At 36.9% G+C, this 17,025-nt stretch overlaps 1 protein-coding gene across 1 annotated transcript in view; it reads left to right on the forward strand.

The window, feature by feature from the left end:
* slc8a3 (solute carrier family 8 member 3) overlaps window positions 1-16,202 on the forward strand; it is a 118,653-nt gene extending 102,451 nt beyond the window's left edge. The window contains exons 4-7 of the mRNA XM_087779451.1: window positions 6,874-6,998; window positions 7,308-7,407; window positions 8,212-8,481; window positions 13,194-16,202. Coding sequence (XP_087635577.1) covers window positions 6,874-6,998; window positions 7,308-7,407; window positions 8,212-8,481; window positions 13,194-13,570 — 872 coding nt within the window. The 3' untranslated portion in view covers window positions 13,571-16,202. The remainder of the gene's footprint in view (window positions 1-6,873; window positions 6,999-7,307; window positions 7,408-8,211; window positions 8,482-13,193) is intronic.
* Window positions 16,203-17,025: the final 823 nt, after the last annotated feature.

Consider the following 17,025-nt stretch of genomic DNA (forward strand, 5'->3'; position numbering starts at 1 on the left):
ACTGTTAACGTTTAGCTAATTCAATCATGCTAATACCAGCTCAAGCTCAAGATAACTATTAATATTTAGCTAATCCAGCTCAAACTCAAGGTAACTATTGACATTTAGCCAATTCAATCATGCTAATACCAACTCAAGCTAACTGTTAACATTTAGCAAATTCAATCATGCTAATACCAGCTCAAGCTCAAGCTAACTATTAATATTTAGCTAATTCAGTCATGCTAATACCAGCTCAAGCTCAAGCTAACTATTAACAATTAGCTAATTCAATCATGCTAATACCAGCTCAAGCTAACTGTTAACATTTAGCTAATTCAATCATGCTAATACCAGCTCAAGCTAACTGTTAACATTTAGCTAATTCAATCATGCTAATACAAGCTCAAGCTAACTATTAACATTTAGCTAATTCAATAGTGCTAATACAAGGTCAGGCTAACTAATAATATTTAGCTAAGTCGATCATGCTAATACAAACTCAAGCTAACAATTAACATTTAGCTAATTCAATCGTGCTAATACAAGCTCAGGCTAACAATTAACATTTAGCTACTTCAATCATGCTAATACAAGCTCAAGCTAACTATTAACATTTAGCTGATTTAATCATGCTAATACAAGCTCAAGCTAACTATTAACATTTAGCTGATTCAATAATGCTAATACCAGCTCAAATTAACTATTAACATTTAGCTAATTCAATCATGCTAATACAAGCTCAAGCTCAAGATATATTAACACTTAGCTGATTCAATCATGCTAATACCAGCTCAAGCTAACAATTAACATTTAGCTAATTCAATCATGCTAAGACTAGCTCAAGCTAACTATTAGCATTTAGCTAATTCAATCATGCTAATACAAGCTCAAGATAACTATTAACATTTAGCTAATTCAATAATGCTAATACAAGGTCAGGCTAACTAATAATATTTAGCTAAGTCGATCATGCTAATACCAACTCAAGCTAACAATTAACATTTAGCTAATTCAATCATGCTAATACAAGCTTCAGCTAACTATTAACATTTAGCATATAGTGATCCTTTGTTATTTAACTTTGGAGTTATGTGTGTCACTTACATAACTCTTCATCTCCACCTCTTCTCTCTCTTTCCTCTGTTTCTAATAAATCAATGTATCTTCACCGTCATCCATCACTTCTTCTCATCTTCCATTGTATCCCCATCACTCCTCCCTCATCCATCTCTCTTCCTTTACCTTCCACCACCAACCTGTCGCCTCCAAACGTCCCAGATCGTGAGTGTGTGTGTTCGTGTGTGTGTGTGGGGGTGTGTGTGCGTGTGTGTGTGTATGTGTGTATATGTGTGTGTGTGTGTGTGTGTGTGGGTGTGTATATGTGTGTGTGTGTATGGGTGTGTGTGTGTGTGTGTGTGTGTGTGTGTATATGTGTGTAAATGTGTGTGTGCGCGCGCGTGTGCGTGTGTGCGTGTGCGTGTGTGCGTGTGTGTGTATATGTGTGTATATGTGTGTGTGTGCGTGTGTGTGTGTGCGTGCGTGTGTGTGTGTGTGTGTGTGTTTGTGTGTGGACGAGCCACGGAGTGTGTAACCGTGACTCAGAGGAGGAGCGAGACACTTGTGATTAGAGGCGAACACACACACACACACACACACACATGCTAATATATACACACTTCTTCTCCGCCCCTTCAATTACACTCTGGTTAATCTTCCCTGTCGCGTTAGTGATGCTGGCACCACCACGGCCCGTCTGGAGAGTGTGTGTGTGTGTGGGGGGGTGTGTGTGTGTGTGTGTGTGTGTGTGTGTGTGTGCGTGTGTGTGTGTGTGTCCACGACTTGTTTGTGTGTATGAGAGCAGATTTATTGTCGACACACAATCAATAAATGATCCGAACGGAAAAGATAAATCATTTCCTGGAATGTGCAGTGACAAATAGTGTCCACTAGGAGCTCCATCCTTTATTTTCTACCATTAATTAAAGCAACAACAAGTAACATTTGGACTTTTTTTTCCCCAACGTTCTTTGTAGTGATTTTTTAATTTGGAATCTCAATCAAACGTTTGTCGCCAGGATTGTAAACACAACAAAGGATTTGTCAGTATTGTTGACAGTATAGAGTTTAAAAAATAAAAATTAAATTTGATGAATTAAATACAATAAGAGGCTCATTAAAGTGAGCAAATATAAAAGTTATTGTTGAAATAAAATAAACTAATTAATTAAATAATAATAATAATAATCTCTATTTATATAGCGCCTTTCTAAATACAATTAAAATAAATATATTTATCTTATTTTAATGACATTTTTTCACTACACAACTGTGTGTACTTGACCATCAAACTGCTTTAGTGGGTCAGAGTTTTCATATTACCTCGAACAGAACCAGACTCGGTGTGAAGACTCGGGTAGTCTGAGTACTAAAATACTTTTTTAACTTACCAAAAAATGAAAAAACAATAAGAGAAACTGACACAACAAAATTTTCCTTTTTTGGAAAAAAAAAATGTTTACACAGAAAACTTGAAACAAAGGGAATATAGGACATTGCAGTTACTCTATTCCAACGATAGAGGGAGCCAGAGTCACTACTTTAGATCCTAAGGATTTGGACTTTAACACATTGGGACATAAATATTTTTATTGTTTATTTTCACACTTGTAGTCATCAAAATATAAGATTCACGTAACATTTTGTAAAACAAGAATCTTACTACGAAAATAAATATTTTTCAGAATCATCTATATTTTTTTTACTACGATATAACTTTGAACATAAAAAAAAACACATAAAAATGAATAATCTTGTCTGGTTTTCTTCGACGACTCTGGGTCGGGGTTCACGGGGGCAGCAGCTTCAGCAGGACTTTATCGTCCGACTCTTCCGGGAGTTCAAATAAAAGACACGCACTGATAAAAAAAAAAGTACATTAAAAAACAACGAGTTTACTCCTCAGTCTGTGTAGTTTTACTTCGTATGAACTGGTGGTTCTTCAGGTGAACCACGGACTCCTCAACCACGACTAATGATAATGAAGGATAATTAAGCGACACGTCCGCAGCAATTAACGGATTAATGATGATGAACTGTGTTGGACGGTGAGGTTGATCGACTTCCTGTTCGCCGGAACATCCGTCCGTCACTATCGTCCTCCAGTGACTGGTCTGTGTCTCGCGAGCAGGAATCATGGTGAAGGCGTCGCGACGTGGATCAGGGAGGTTTGCGACGGCTGGAGAGGAAAGTCTTTCTCCTGCTTCGACTCGTCGTCTCACTCGTGTCGAGTTATCTTTGACTCTGTAAGAGTTCATTTTATCTTCGTAATCATCGTCATCGTCAGCCGTGTTGACGTTCAGCTGCCGGCGACTGATCACGTTTGTCAGACTTCGATACGAGCGGAGAAGGTTTTGTGTCGTTTTATCTTCGTCGGTTTGTGGCTCCGATGGCCCGCAAAACAAAAGTGTTCCCTTGTGTTGTCTCTGTGTTACTGGTCCTTGACCTTGACCCAGAGGCAACACAAGGGATGCCACAAACGCATTTGTTTCCGGGCCTTTGGGTCACATTGACCCAGAGGCAACACAAGGGATACCACAACCGCATTTTTTTTCCCGGGCCTTCAGGTCACATTGACCCAGAGGCAACACAAGGGATACCACAAACACATTTGTTTTCAGGCTTTCGGGTCACCTTGACCTAGAGACGACACAAGGGATACTACAAACACATTTGTTTCCGGGCCATCGAGTCACCTTGACCCAGAGACGACACAAGGGATACCACAAACACATTTGTTTCCGGGCCATCGAGTCACATTGACCCTGAGACAAGACAAGGGATACCACAAACACATTTGTTTCCGGGCCATCGAGTCACATTGACCCTGAGACAAGACAAGGGATACCACAAACACATTTGTTTCCGGACCTTCGAGTCACATTGACCCTGAGACAAGACAAGGGATACCACAAACACATTTGTTTCCGGGCCTTCGAGTCACATTGACCCTGAGACAAGACAAGGGATACCACAAACACATTTGTTTCCGGGCCTTCGAGTCACATTGACCCTGAGACAACCCAAGGGATACCACAAACACATATGTTTCCGGGCCTTCGGGTCACATTGACCCTGAGACAACACAATAAACAAGAAACAATAAAAGCTTTATATAACAAAGTGCTAAGAAAATGTAACAAATATTAATGTTTCTATTAAATCATGATGAAACAAGAGACAAATTGAGCCGAGCTGAGCCAAGAGATAAAGTTCTCTTTTCCCCTGGTGTCAGACTTTGGTAGTGACCAAAGAAAAAAAAATGGCAGCAGCAATTTTCGTCCTCTGGAGCTAAATGAACCCGCAAGATCCGAGCAATGACTGAGGACGAGAGGATACAGTGAGTCCAGCAGCTTTTAAAGCTGATGTTTGGACATATTTCGGTTTGGAAAAAAAAATGAAAGCAGTTACGACTTGGTCAAGAGTCATGTGGGCTGTAAATACTGAGTCAAGTACTCGACAATACTACACATATATACTTTCTACTGTATCACGATACATCGTATCATGGACCCAGTATCGTAATACGTATCAACAGATTCTTGCCAAAACACATTCTTAATAGTTAAGAAAACGTTCTTTTTTTTAAATACAATGACACTTATAAAGAGACAAATGAAAACACACATAAAACAACAAAGTATCATCTCATGTACACACACTAACACACGCTAGTATTCTTTAGCAGTGAACAAACACGTGTACGCGGCAGAAAGTGAACGAAAAACATCTGTTCGTCCGACGGCTTGAGCGCGTGTTTGTCGACAAGTTTGTTTCATAAACACCGAAAATAACAGACTTCAAGCCTCCCTGCAGCACCGACGTCCTCCATGCTAGCTCGGAAGCGCTCGCACGCTAACGCGGCGGCGAGGCTTCACTGTGGGCTGTTTGTTCAGGTTCATGCAGGTTTTTGTTGTTGTTTACATCCTGCCCCCCCGACGGGATCTGTCGGCTCGGATCCCGTCACCAGCACCTCGGCCGCCAGAACTTTTAGCAGCAACACTTCTCCAAGATTAGCTCCGCGGCACGTTTTGGACGCTAACTGGCACATGCTAGAGCGACTGAGCGTATTAGCCACTTTAACGTGTAGCATTTTTCTGTTCCTCCATCCTTGTTTCTCATTCATCCTCATCCCCCTCTTCTCTGTCCTCCCAGCCATGTTGCTGTCTGACGGTAAGTCCTCCTTCATCTGTCGACCCGATGCTAACTCACCGATGCTAACTCACCGATGCTACCTGAAGAGTGATGGACTGTTAACGGGAGAATGAAGAAGTGTGTGTTATTGGAGCTAATGCTAACATGCTAATGAGGGGTGTGTTCGTGTATTTTTGGTTTGTTATTTTACTTTTCTCTGTGCAAAGTTTGTACATCAGTGTCATCAGAATGTTGAGTGGTTGTAAAGTAACATTTTTAATGTCGAATATTGTATTATTTTCAATTGAAATGTTGTGTTTTAAAACATTTTACTCTTCATTTGAATAATTGAAATCAATCATTTCTTTAATACATTTTGATTCTGTTTTTAATTCAAAAATATTTTACAGATATTGTTTGATATTCTAATTACAATAATTTAAAAAATAATAATTTAAAATAGAATATTATTTAATTTGTAGCCTTTTTAAATTCAATAGGAACATGTTTGTATAATAGTTACATCTAACCAGACTCAACCAATCAAACACTGAGCCACTCGATCTAAATTCACGCCAAGCTGTGAATTAGTTGCAAATATTCAAAAAGTTACAATTACTTACATTTTTATATTGTATTTAAAAGACTATGAATTAATAAATATTGAATTAAACATTTACATTTTTATAACTATTGGAATAAAAATATCAAACTCTTTGTGTAATTAAATATATATATGAATATATATATATATATATATATATATTCACATTCAATTATTAATAAAAAAAACATTTAACCTTTTAATATAAAAATATTTGATTCAATTATTTAAAAAAAACAAAACTACAACATTTAAATTAAAAAAAATTCAACATTTGAAATGTAAAATTCAACATTCTGATGACACTGATGTACGTTCATGCTCTTTGTTTTGTTTTTATGGGTCATGCTTGTGTTTGTGTTTCCAAATAAATGAAGGTATGTATATATACAGTAAACACACATATAAGTACATGAATGTGAGGTTGCTTGGTGTGTTTTTTTATGCGTGTTGGAATGATTTGTTTTTTATGCATTTTAAGTAAATTTATATAATTTGGATTACCTAAACTAGCGCTATATGAATAAATATTACTTACTTACTTACTTACTTACTTATATCTTTTGAGTTTGTTCACAAAAGTGTTTTAATCTTCTTTATATGTTTAAAATGATCAAATATTTGCCTCCGTGTCTAACGCTTGAATGAAAGGTACTACGTGTGTGTCAGTAAAACATTCCGAGTGTGTATTATTTATAGTAAAACGTATGGCGTGAGTTTAGTAACGATCACGCGCGCTTGTGCTAGCATGCTAGCATACGTTAGCACTGGCGTGTGCGCTCTACGCTCTATCTTAGATCTTTTATGACAGTATTAATATTGAATGTGTTGTCAGCGCGGAGCAGCAGGGACTCGGGGAAAAGGACGAGTCAGCGTGAGGTGGAATCAGACGAGGAAGAACTTTTGACTTTGAATTTGACAACATTGAACTTTTGTAGTCCAGACAGGAAGTTGAAGGAAGAGGAATCATTTCACATAATATTCTAAAATAAATATAAAACCAATTCTTCTCATGATGCCTGATTTATTGTTAAAAAACAACCAAAAAAAACAGTTTAAATATTTTTAAGCAAAATTAAATTGTCCTCTTTCCACAGATGTTCCCGACCGGAAGTTGTCATCCGACCAGGAGGAAGCCAAGCGCATCGCAGAGCTGGGGAAGCCTGTGTTGGGAGAACACGCCAAAGTGGAGATTATTATTGAGGAATCGTACGAGTTTAAGGTAGTAGCTGCTCATCTATTGGTGTAAAACATCGTCGACATCACTTAAATCATTTAAATCACCAACAACAACAAAAAAAAAAACTGTTGCCAATTAAGATTCTGCTGCTTTACTCTGCTGCCATCAAGCGGTAAAGATAGGAATGACAAAACTATTTTTGATGATTTCATACACCCTTGTTCTTGATCATATACTTTATAACTAATTCCTTAGTTGGTAAATGCATATGTTATTAATAGATATAACGTATATTATAAAGTGAGTTACAAAGAATTTAAAGGTGGTTCTTCCTGTGGTTCTGGTCGTCAGAGCACCGTGGACAAGCTGATCAAGAAGACCAACCTGGCTCTGGTCGTGGGGACGAACTCGTGGAGGGAGCAGTTCCTGGAGGCCATTACTGTCAGTGCAGGTAAGTGTGCAAAAGAGTTCACTTCACACGTACGTTCCGGGGCTGCAGGTGAGATCGTCGGTGTGATGTTAGAAGCGCTGCGGGGGTGTGTGGGGTGTTAGTCTGACCAGGATCTCTTTGGATGAACCTCGGCTTCGCAACGTGAAGTGAAAACCGGCCTCTAAATACACACTTTTAAGATCCTTTTAAGTGTCTTCTCGCCTGGACTACTGCAACAGTTTATTTTCATGTCTTAACAAGAAGGATGTGTCTCGCCTGCAGTTCATACAAAACTCTGCGGCGAGAATTCTGAGCCGCTCTAGTAGAAGAACTCACATTTCTCCTTAAGACTCTTCACTGGCTGCCAGTTTCTTTCAGGATCAACTTTAAAATTCTGGTTCTTACATTCCGATCTTTTCATGGTCAGACCTTCCATCAGTGATCTGATCCAGCCTTACACCCCAGCTCGGGCTCTGAGGTCTGTGGATCAGAATCTACTGATGGTTCCTGAACTTCCGGACCAGAGGAGAGAAATCCTTCCAGACTGTTGCTCCTAAGCTTTGGAACGATCTTTCTCTCTCTTTGTTCTTGATGGATCTACTGACTCTTTCAAGAAACATCTTAAAACATTTTTATTTGTTCAGGCTTTTCCTTGATTTTCTGGAACTCCTGTTGTGTTATCAGTGCTATCTTGACCTTTAAAGTATATACTTTATAGAATATTGTTTTGAGTGTTTAAGCGCTTTGTGACCCTGGTCTGGAAAAGCTCTATACAAATAAAAATGACTTTATTACTTACTTCACGTTCATCTCACCGTCATCCAGACGAGGACGAGGACGACTCAGGAGAGGAGCGGCTGCCGTCGTGCTTCGACTACGTCATGCACTTCCTCACCGTCTTCTGGAAGGTGCTGTTCGCCTGCGTTCCTCCCACCGACTACATGAACGGATGGGCCTGCTTCGTCATCTCCATCGTCATCATCGGCGTGCTCACGGCCATCATCGGAGACCTGGCGTCTCACTTCGGATGCACCATCGGCCTGAAGGACTCGGTGACCGCCGTGGTGTTCGTGGCTCTCGGCACGTCGGTCCCAGGTGAGTCCGCTGAAGATACGCTTGACATGGTTCTGCTGCTGCCTGGAATAGGAACGCTAAAGAACGAAGAAGTATAATGCTTAAAATTAGGGTTTGCTAAAAATGCTATAGAAACGATATGTTGAAGAAGCAAAATGCCCAAAAATGTTTTGCTGTAGATGTATAATCCTTAAAGTATAGTTTGCTAAAAAAGTACTACGTTGAAGATAAACTATTCTAAAGAAGCATAATGCTAAAGAAACAGTTTGCTAAAGAGGTAATACGTTAAAGCTAATGAACAATGCTAAAGAAGCATAAAACTAATGAAATGATATGCTAAAGAAGCACAATGCCGAAGAAGAATAACGCTAACGAAGCGTAATGCTAAAAAAACGTTTTGCTCAAGATTCACAATGCTAATGAAACATTTTGCTAAAGAACTTCTACTTTAAAGATAAACAATTCTAAAAAAAAACAGTTTGCTAAAGAACTACTACTTTAAAGATAAACAATGCTAATAAAAAAACAGTTTGATGAAGAGCTACTACTTTAAAGATAAACAATGCTAAAGAAACAGTTTCCTTAAGAAGTACTATGTTAAAAATAAACAATGCTAAAGAAACAGTTTGCTTAAGAAGTACTACGTTAAAAATAAACAATGCTAAAGAAACAGTTTGCTTAAGAAGTACTACGTTAAAAATAAACAATGCTAAAGAAACAGTTTGCTTAAGAAGTACTACGTTAAAAATAAACAATGCTAAAGAAACAGTCTGCTTAAGAAGTACTACGTTAAAGATAAACAATGCTAAAGAAACAGTTTGCTTAAGAAGTACTACGTTAAAAATAAACAATGCTAAAGAAACAGTTTGCTAAAGAAGTACTACATTGAAGATAAACAATTCTAAAGAAACAGTTTGCTTAAGAAGTACTACGTTAAAAATAAACAATGCTAAAGAAACAGTTTGCTTAAGAAGTACTACGTTGAAAATAAACAATGCTAAAGAAACAGTTTGCTAAAGAAGTACTACGTAAAAAATAAACAATACTAAAGAAACATTTTGCTTAAGAAGTACTACGTTAAAAATAAACAATGCTAAAGAAACAGTTTGCTAAAGAAGTACTACGTTAAAAATAAACAATGCTAAAGAAACAGTCTGCTTAAGAAGTACTACGTTAAAAATAAACAATGCTAAAGAAACAGTTTGCTTAAGAAGTACTACGTTAAAAATAAACAATGCTAAAGAAACAGTTTCCTTAAGAAGTACTATGTTAAAAATAAACAATGCTAAAGAAACAGTTTGCTTAAGAAGTACTACGTTAAAAATAAACAATGCTAAAGAAACAGTTTGCTTAAGAAGTACTACGTTAAAAATAAACAATGCTAAAGAAACAGTTTGCTTAAGAAGTACTACGTTAAAAATAAACAATGCTAAAGAAACAGTCTGCTTAAGAAGTACTACGTTAAAGATAAACAATGCTAAAGAAACAGTTTGCTTAAGAAGTACTACGTTAAAAATAAACAATGCTAAAGAAACAGTTTGCTAAAGAAGTACTACATTGAAGATAAACAATTCTAAAGAAACAGTTTGCTTAAGAAGTACTACGTTAAAAATAAACAATGCTAAAGAAACAGTTTGCTTAAGAAGTACTACGTTGAAAATAAACAATGCTAAAGAAACAGTTTGCTAAAGAAGTACTACGTAAAAAATAAACAATACTAAAGAAACATTTTGCTTAAGAAGTACTACGTTAAAAATAAACAATGCTAAAGAAACAGTTTGCTAAAGAAGTACTACGTTAAAAATAAACAATGCTAAAGAAACAGTCTGCTTAAGAAGTACTACGTTAAAAATAAACAATGCTAAAGAAACAGTTTGCTTAAGAAGTACTACGTTAAAAATAAACAATGCTAAAGAAACAGTTTCCTTAAGAAGTACTATGTTAAAAATAAACAATGCTAAAGAAACAGTTTGCTTAAGAAGTACTACGTTAAAAATAAACAATGCTAAAGAAACAGTTTGCTTAAGAAGTACTACGTTAAAAATAAACAACGCTAAAGAAACAGTTTGCTTAAGAAGTACTACGTTAAAAATAAACAATGCTAAAGAAACAGTCTGCTTAAGAAGTACTACGTTAAAGATAAACAATGCTAAAGAAACAGTTTGCTTAAGAAGTACTACGTTAAAAATAAACAATGCTAAAGAAACAGTTTGCTAAAGAAGTACTACATTGAAGATAAACAATTCTAAAGAAACAGTTTCCTAAAGAAGTACTACGTTAAAAATAAACAATACTAAAGAAACAGTTTGCTAAAGAAGTACTACATTAAAAATAAACAATACTAAAGAAACAGTTTGCTTAAGAAGTACTACATTGAAGATAAACAATGCTAAAGAAACAGTTTCCTTAAGAAGTACTACTTTAAAAATAAACAATGCTAAAGAAACAGTTTGCTTAAGAAGTACTACGTTAAAAATAAACAATGCTAAAGAACAGTTTGCTTAAGAAGTACTACGTTAAAAATAAACAATGCTAAAGAAACAGTTTGCTAAAGAAGTACTACGTTAAAAATAAACAATACTAAAGAAACAGTTTGCTTAAGAAGTACTACGTTAAAAATAAACAATACTAAAGAAACAGTTTGCTAAAGAAGTACTACGTTAAAAATAAACAATGCTAAAGAAACAGTCTGCTTAAGAAGTACTACGTTAAAAATAAACAATGCTAAAGAAACAGTTTGCTTAAGAAGTACTACGTTAAAAATAAACAATGCTAAAGAAACAGTTTGCTAAAGAAGTACTACGTTAAAAATAAACAATGCTAAAGAAACAGTTTGCTAAAGAAGTACTACGTTAAAGCTAATAAACAAGGCTAAAGAAGCATAAAGCTAAAGAAACCATATGCTAAAGAAGCACAATGCAGAAGAAGAATTATGCTAACGAAGCATAATGCTAAAAAACGTTTTGCTAAAGATGCACAATGCTAAAGTAACAATGTGCTAAAGAAGCACAATGCTAAAGACATATAATGCTAACGAAACGCAATGCAAAAAAACATTTCGCTAAAGATGCACAATGCTTAAGAAACAGTTTGCTAAAGAAGTACTGCGTTAAAGATAAACAATGCTAAAGAAGCATAAAGCTAAAGAAACAATATGCTAAAGAAATATTATGCTAATGAAGCGCAATGCTTAAAAAACAGGTTTATAAAAAAGTATTTTGATAAAGATAAACAATGCTAAAGAAACTGTTTGCTAAAGAAGTTCTACGTAAAAGCTAATAAACAATATGCTAAAGAAGCACAATGCCGAAGAAGGATTATGCTAATGAAGAGTAATGCTAAAAAACGTTTTGCTAAAGAACTACTACTTTAAAGATAAACAATGCTAAAGAAACCGTTTGCTAAAGAAGTACTATGATAGAGATAAACAATGCTAAAGAAACAGTTTGCTAAAGAAGTACTTCGTAAAAGCTAATAAACAATATGCTAAAGAAGCACAATGCCGAAGAAGGATTATGCTAACGAAGAGTAATGCTAAAAAAACGTTTTGCTAAAGAACTACTACTTTAAAGATAAACAATGCTAAAGAAACCGTTTGCTAAAGAAGTACTATGATAGAGATAAACAATGCTAAAGAAACAGTTTGCTTAAGAACTACTACTTTAAAGATTAACAATGCTAAAGAAACAGTTTGCTAAAGAACTACTACTTTAAAGATAAACAATGCTAAAGAAACAGTTTGCTAAAGAACTACTACTTTAAAGATTAACAATGCTTAAGACACAGTTTGCTAAATAAGTACTTTGTTAGATAAGCATACTGCTAAAGAAGTACTACTTTAAAGATAAACAATGCTAAAAAAAACAGTTTGCTAAAGAAGTACTACGTAAAAGCTAATAAACAATATGCTAAAGAAGCACAATGCCGAAGAAGGATTATGCTAACGAAGAGTAATGCTAAAAAACGTTTTGCTAAAGAACTACTACTTTAAAGATAAACAATGCTAAAGAAACCGTTTGCTAAAGAAGTACTATGATAGAGATAAACAATGCTAAAGAAACAGTTTGCTAAAGAACTACTACGTAAAAGCTAATAAACAATATGCTAAAGAAGCACAATGCCGAAGAAGGATTATGCTAACAAAGAGTAATGCTAAAAAACGTTTTGCTAAAGAACTACTACTTTAAAGATAAACAATGCTAAAGAAACCGTTTGCTAAAGAAGTACTATGATAGAGATAAACAATGCTAAAGAAACAGTTTGCTAAAGAACTACTACTTTAAAGATTAACAATGCTAAAGAAACAGTTTGCTAAAGAACTACTACTTTAAAGATAAACAATGCTAAAGAAACAGTTTGCTAAAGAACTACTACTTTAAAGATTAACAATGCTAAAGAAACAGTTTGCTAAAGAACTACTACTTTAAAGATTAACAATGCTTAAGACACAGTTTGCTAAATAAGTACTTTGTTAGATAAGCATACTGCTAAAGAAGTACTACTTTAAAGATAAACAATGCTAAAAAAAACAGTTTGCTAAAGAAGTACTATGTTAAATAAGCATACTGCCAAAGAAGTACTACGTTAGAGATCAACAATGCTAAACAAACACTATACAAAATCAGCACAATATGAAAAAAAACATTAACTTGAACTAGTTCTCAAGCCACACAAACACAATCTAACGTCAAATCTTATCTCACGACTCGTCTCCATTGTGTTTTTCTCCGCAGACACTTTTGCTAGCAAGGTGGCGGCGGTTCAGGACACGTACGCCGACGCTTCCATCGGGAACGTCACGGGCAGCAACGCCGTCAACGTCTTCCTGGGGATCGGCGTGGCCTGGTCCGTGGCCGCCATCTACTGGCGCGTCCAGGGGAAACCTTTCCGGGTGCAGGCCGGCTCCCTGGCGTTCTCCGTCACCTTGTTCACCGTTTTCGCCTTGCTGGCCGTGTCCGTGCTGCTGTACCGACGCCGGGCTCACATCGGGGGAGAACTGGGGGGTCCGCGGGGACACAGACTGGCCACGTCCGCCTTCTTCTTCAGCCTGTGGTTCCTCTACATCCTGTTCTCCAGCCTGGAGGCCTACTGTCATATAGAAGGCTTCTGAAGACCTGGGGGAACCTGGGACTCCTCACTGTGGACACGGGGTCTCGTACGGACCTACCCCCCTCAACCCCTTCTGTAAGAACGCCGAGAGGTAGTTTTCCCGCTCTCTGGCGCCACACGCTGGTCGGTCAAACGCCGTCCTCGACACGTGCACGAGTGCTTACAGACGGGTTTGGGAAAGAAACCTGAAGATGCCAAGGGGCAGTCGTGCATTCCACTTGGAAGAGACTGCCGTCTTATATACCCGCGCAGAGTTGTGTTAACCAGAAGTCTATATTTTTCTCAATGTTTGATGGGAATGACTTTTTTCTAAAAAGTATTTTAGGGATAAAATACGTAAAAAAAAAAAACAACACAAATTTGAATCAAATAACTATTTTCTGATCCACGCAGGAGATTCTAACGATGGATTTATGTGGTGGTGTGAGAGCAGGATGGGTTTTAGTATTTTTCAGTAGTTTCCCCGAGTAGCAGCGACGAGAAGGAGGCAGGGACCCGAGCCCAGGTCCCGAGCCCAGGTCCCGAGCCCAGGACCCGAGCCCAGGACCCGAGCCCAGGACCCGAGCCCAGGTCCCGAGCCCAGGACCCGCTGGACCTGCCCCGGGACTCTCTTCTCGCTTCCATCTATAACCGTATATTTCCATCCTTTTTATGTATATTTTGAGAACCCGTCCCCGTGTGCGCTCACTTCTTCTTCTTCTTCTTCTTCTTCTGTGGACAAAACACTGGAACCTTTTTTTCTTTTTCAAAAGTATCTTAAGATCATTTATTTACTCGTCATGGTTTCATGGCCTCCCGGGAGAAACCCTGTTGCTGCAGAGATCAAAGGTATTTTTCTACTCGTCCTTCCATGCACTTTGACGCAGATCTATTTACGGAGACTTAGAAACGAGTGCAGTTGTCGAAAGGCTACGATCGGAAGTTCTTCGAGTCTCACGACCGTCCACTGAAGACGTTCTTTTTTTTTTTTCAACGCTTCAATCTCGCAACTTTAACATTTGCCGTTTAAATCTTTTTTAAACGGTTTCTTGCGGCACTTGTTTACGAACAATTAGCAACATTTGAAAATAATGTAACTTCAATGTATTATTTTCTCTTAGATTACACTAGATTTTTAGAAATTTAATAACCATTTTAAACTAGCATTACTGGCTCAAATCACTTCTAAACTAGCAATTGATTTCCTCAACGTTAGCGTTAGCATAGTTAGCCACCCAGATTAATCCACATTGTATGACTAATATTAAATTCATTTTGATTATTAAATACTATTTCTTAATATACTTCAAGACAGAATACTAGTTATAGTCCACAATATCCATTTGCATCCCTTAAATTCATGGATGAAGGATTAGCATTTCACAGCTAGCAACTTAGCATTTGTATCTGATTATCTGCAGAACGTTAAAAAGAAAGGTTTAAAGAACACACCAAAGTCAGACTTTAACTTACTTAAGTCTTACTTTCTTACTTTTGAATCATCCTGCTTTTCTTCTTCAAATATCAACAATGATGCTACCACTATTAGCTCGTGGCAGCAATGTGGCTAACATTGGCCGTTAGCCGTCACAAATACGGCAGCCATTTTAAGTTTTAGCATTTCTCAATTTTCACTTAATTTAAAAGAAACTGATGAATGAACTGAATTTGTTGGAAATCTTTAAAATATATTGATGTTTTTACTACAGAAAATCCAACAATTATACAGTAACTTGCAGTAAAAAGTTAAAATAAATACACATAAATCCTGAGACGAGCTGCGGTCGGAGGATGATTTTCCGATTCATCCCAAAAGAAAGTCTTCAGTGAAGGTCGTGGGAGCTGGAAAGAAAGCAGCGAGTAGCTCCAGGTCCACTCGACCTGATCTTAAATGCTGTCTCACTCACGACTGGTGCTTTGTTTCTTAAAGACGTTTTGAGAAAAAAAAAACATTTCTAGATTCCTGAGGCTCAGATGTTGATGGGAGGCTACCAAAGAGGTCAGCGACTGGTCTTGAGCGTCTCGCCCTCTTCCTTCGGAGCGTCGGCCCTCAGCGGGCGAAGCTGTAAATACGTCTCGTGGATATTAAAGCGATGCTGGTCCTGGACCCGCTGACCCGCTCGCCACTCATGAAGGCCGCTGTCGCTGCTGCACCTCACACCGTGTACATAACTCTGGTGTATGTTTACAAAAAGACACAACACTCGTGTCGTGGGAGGGAGACACGGTCACAGGAAAAGTCACCGGCAGCAGATCCTCCATCAGTTTTTTGTTCCCCCCCCCCCTCGGTAATGATGGCGTCGCGACGACCAGGAAGTGCCCACCTTTGTGTTACTTTGACCTGCCGGGGTGAGCTGGTGTGTGTTTGTGTAACTGTGCATGAGTTCCTCTTTGCACTCACAGTGATGTCGTCACAAATCTTAAAGGTCTTAATAGAGTTGAAGACGTCACTTCACGATGGCACCAGTATTTTTCTTTTTTTTCTGGCAGTGAAGATGATGGTGATGATGAAGATGATGATGGTGACGGTGAAAGCTTCACTGATGTTGTTTTACTTTTCATGTAACAGAAAAAAAGGGGCACAGTTTAAATAAATAGTTATGTTTCCCTGGCCTGCAATGAGATGTCATAATAAAAAATACTTATTTCTCAAAGTCCACCATGTTTTTCACAAGAACTTCTTTCAAGAAACATCTTAAGACGTTTTGATTTGTTCAGGCTTTTCCTTGATTTTCTGGAACTCCTGTGTTGTTCTCAGTATTATCTTGATCTTTAAAATATATACTTTATTGTATATTGTTTTGATTGTTTAAGCGCTTTGTGACCCTGGTCTAGAAAAGCGCTATATAAATACTAATTACTTACTTACTTTTGGATCCTTCACTCTTCAATAAACTCATTCACAAGCAAATGATAGTCTTAAGAAATATTGTTTTTATTATTAATTTTTGTATAAGGTGATCCCGGCTTGTACACAAATAAATACTCGAGTTAAGTGTAAGAATTTATATTATTATTTATATATTTATATTAAAAATGTAGGTTATGTTAATAACATACATTCCAAATATTTAAGAAACACTGATTAATAATTATATATTATTGTTTTTTAATAAGTGCAATGTATAATAATATAATGGTTAGTCCTGCTTCGACAACTAACAAAAATAATAAAGGAATATCTTTTATGTTTATTTATATTTATATAATATTATGATTGGTGTATGGACAAAAGCCAATTAAACAATACTATCGATTGTTTAAGAGACGAAAGACATTGGAAAATTACAAAAACAAAACGGCAATAAAACGACAAATAATAATATTTTCAAATCTAGAGAAAAAAAAAACTTCGGACATGTGTGTTTTATTTTAATCTATTTAGTTTTTATTTGCGATTAAAGCAGGTTTATTATTAAATAAAACAGTATACAGTCGCTGGTTTACGCTGGTGACGTTTAAAGGGGGCGGGGCTTA

This window comes from Callionymus lyra, chromosome 18, assembly GCF_982586985.1.
Source record: "Callionymus lyra chromosome 18, fCalLyr1.hap1.1, whole genome shotgun sequence".
NCBI classification, from domain to species: domain Eukaryota; kingdom Metazoa; phylum Chordata; class Actinopteri; order Syngnathiformes; family Callionymidae; genus Callionymus; species Callionymus lyra.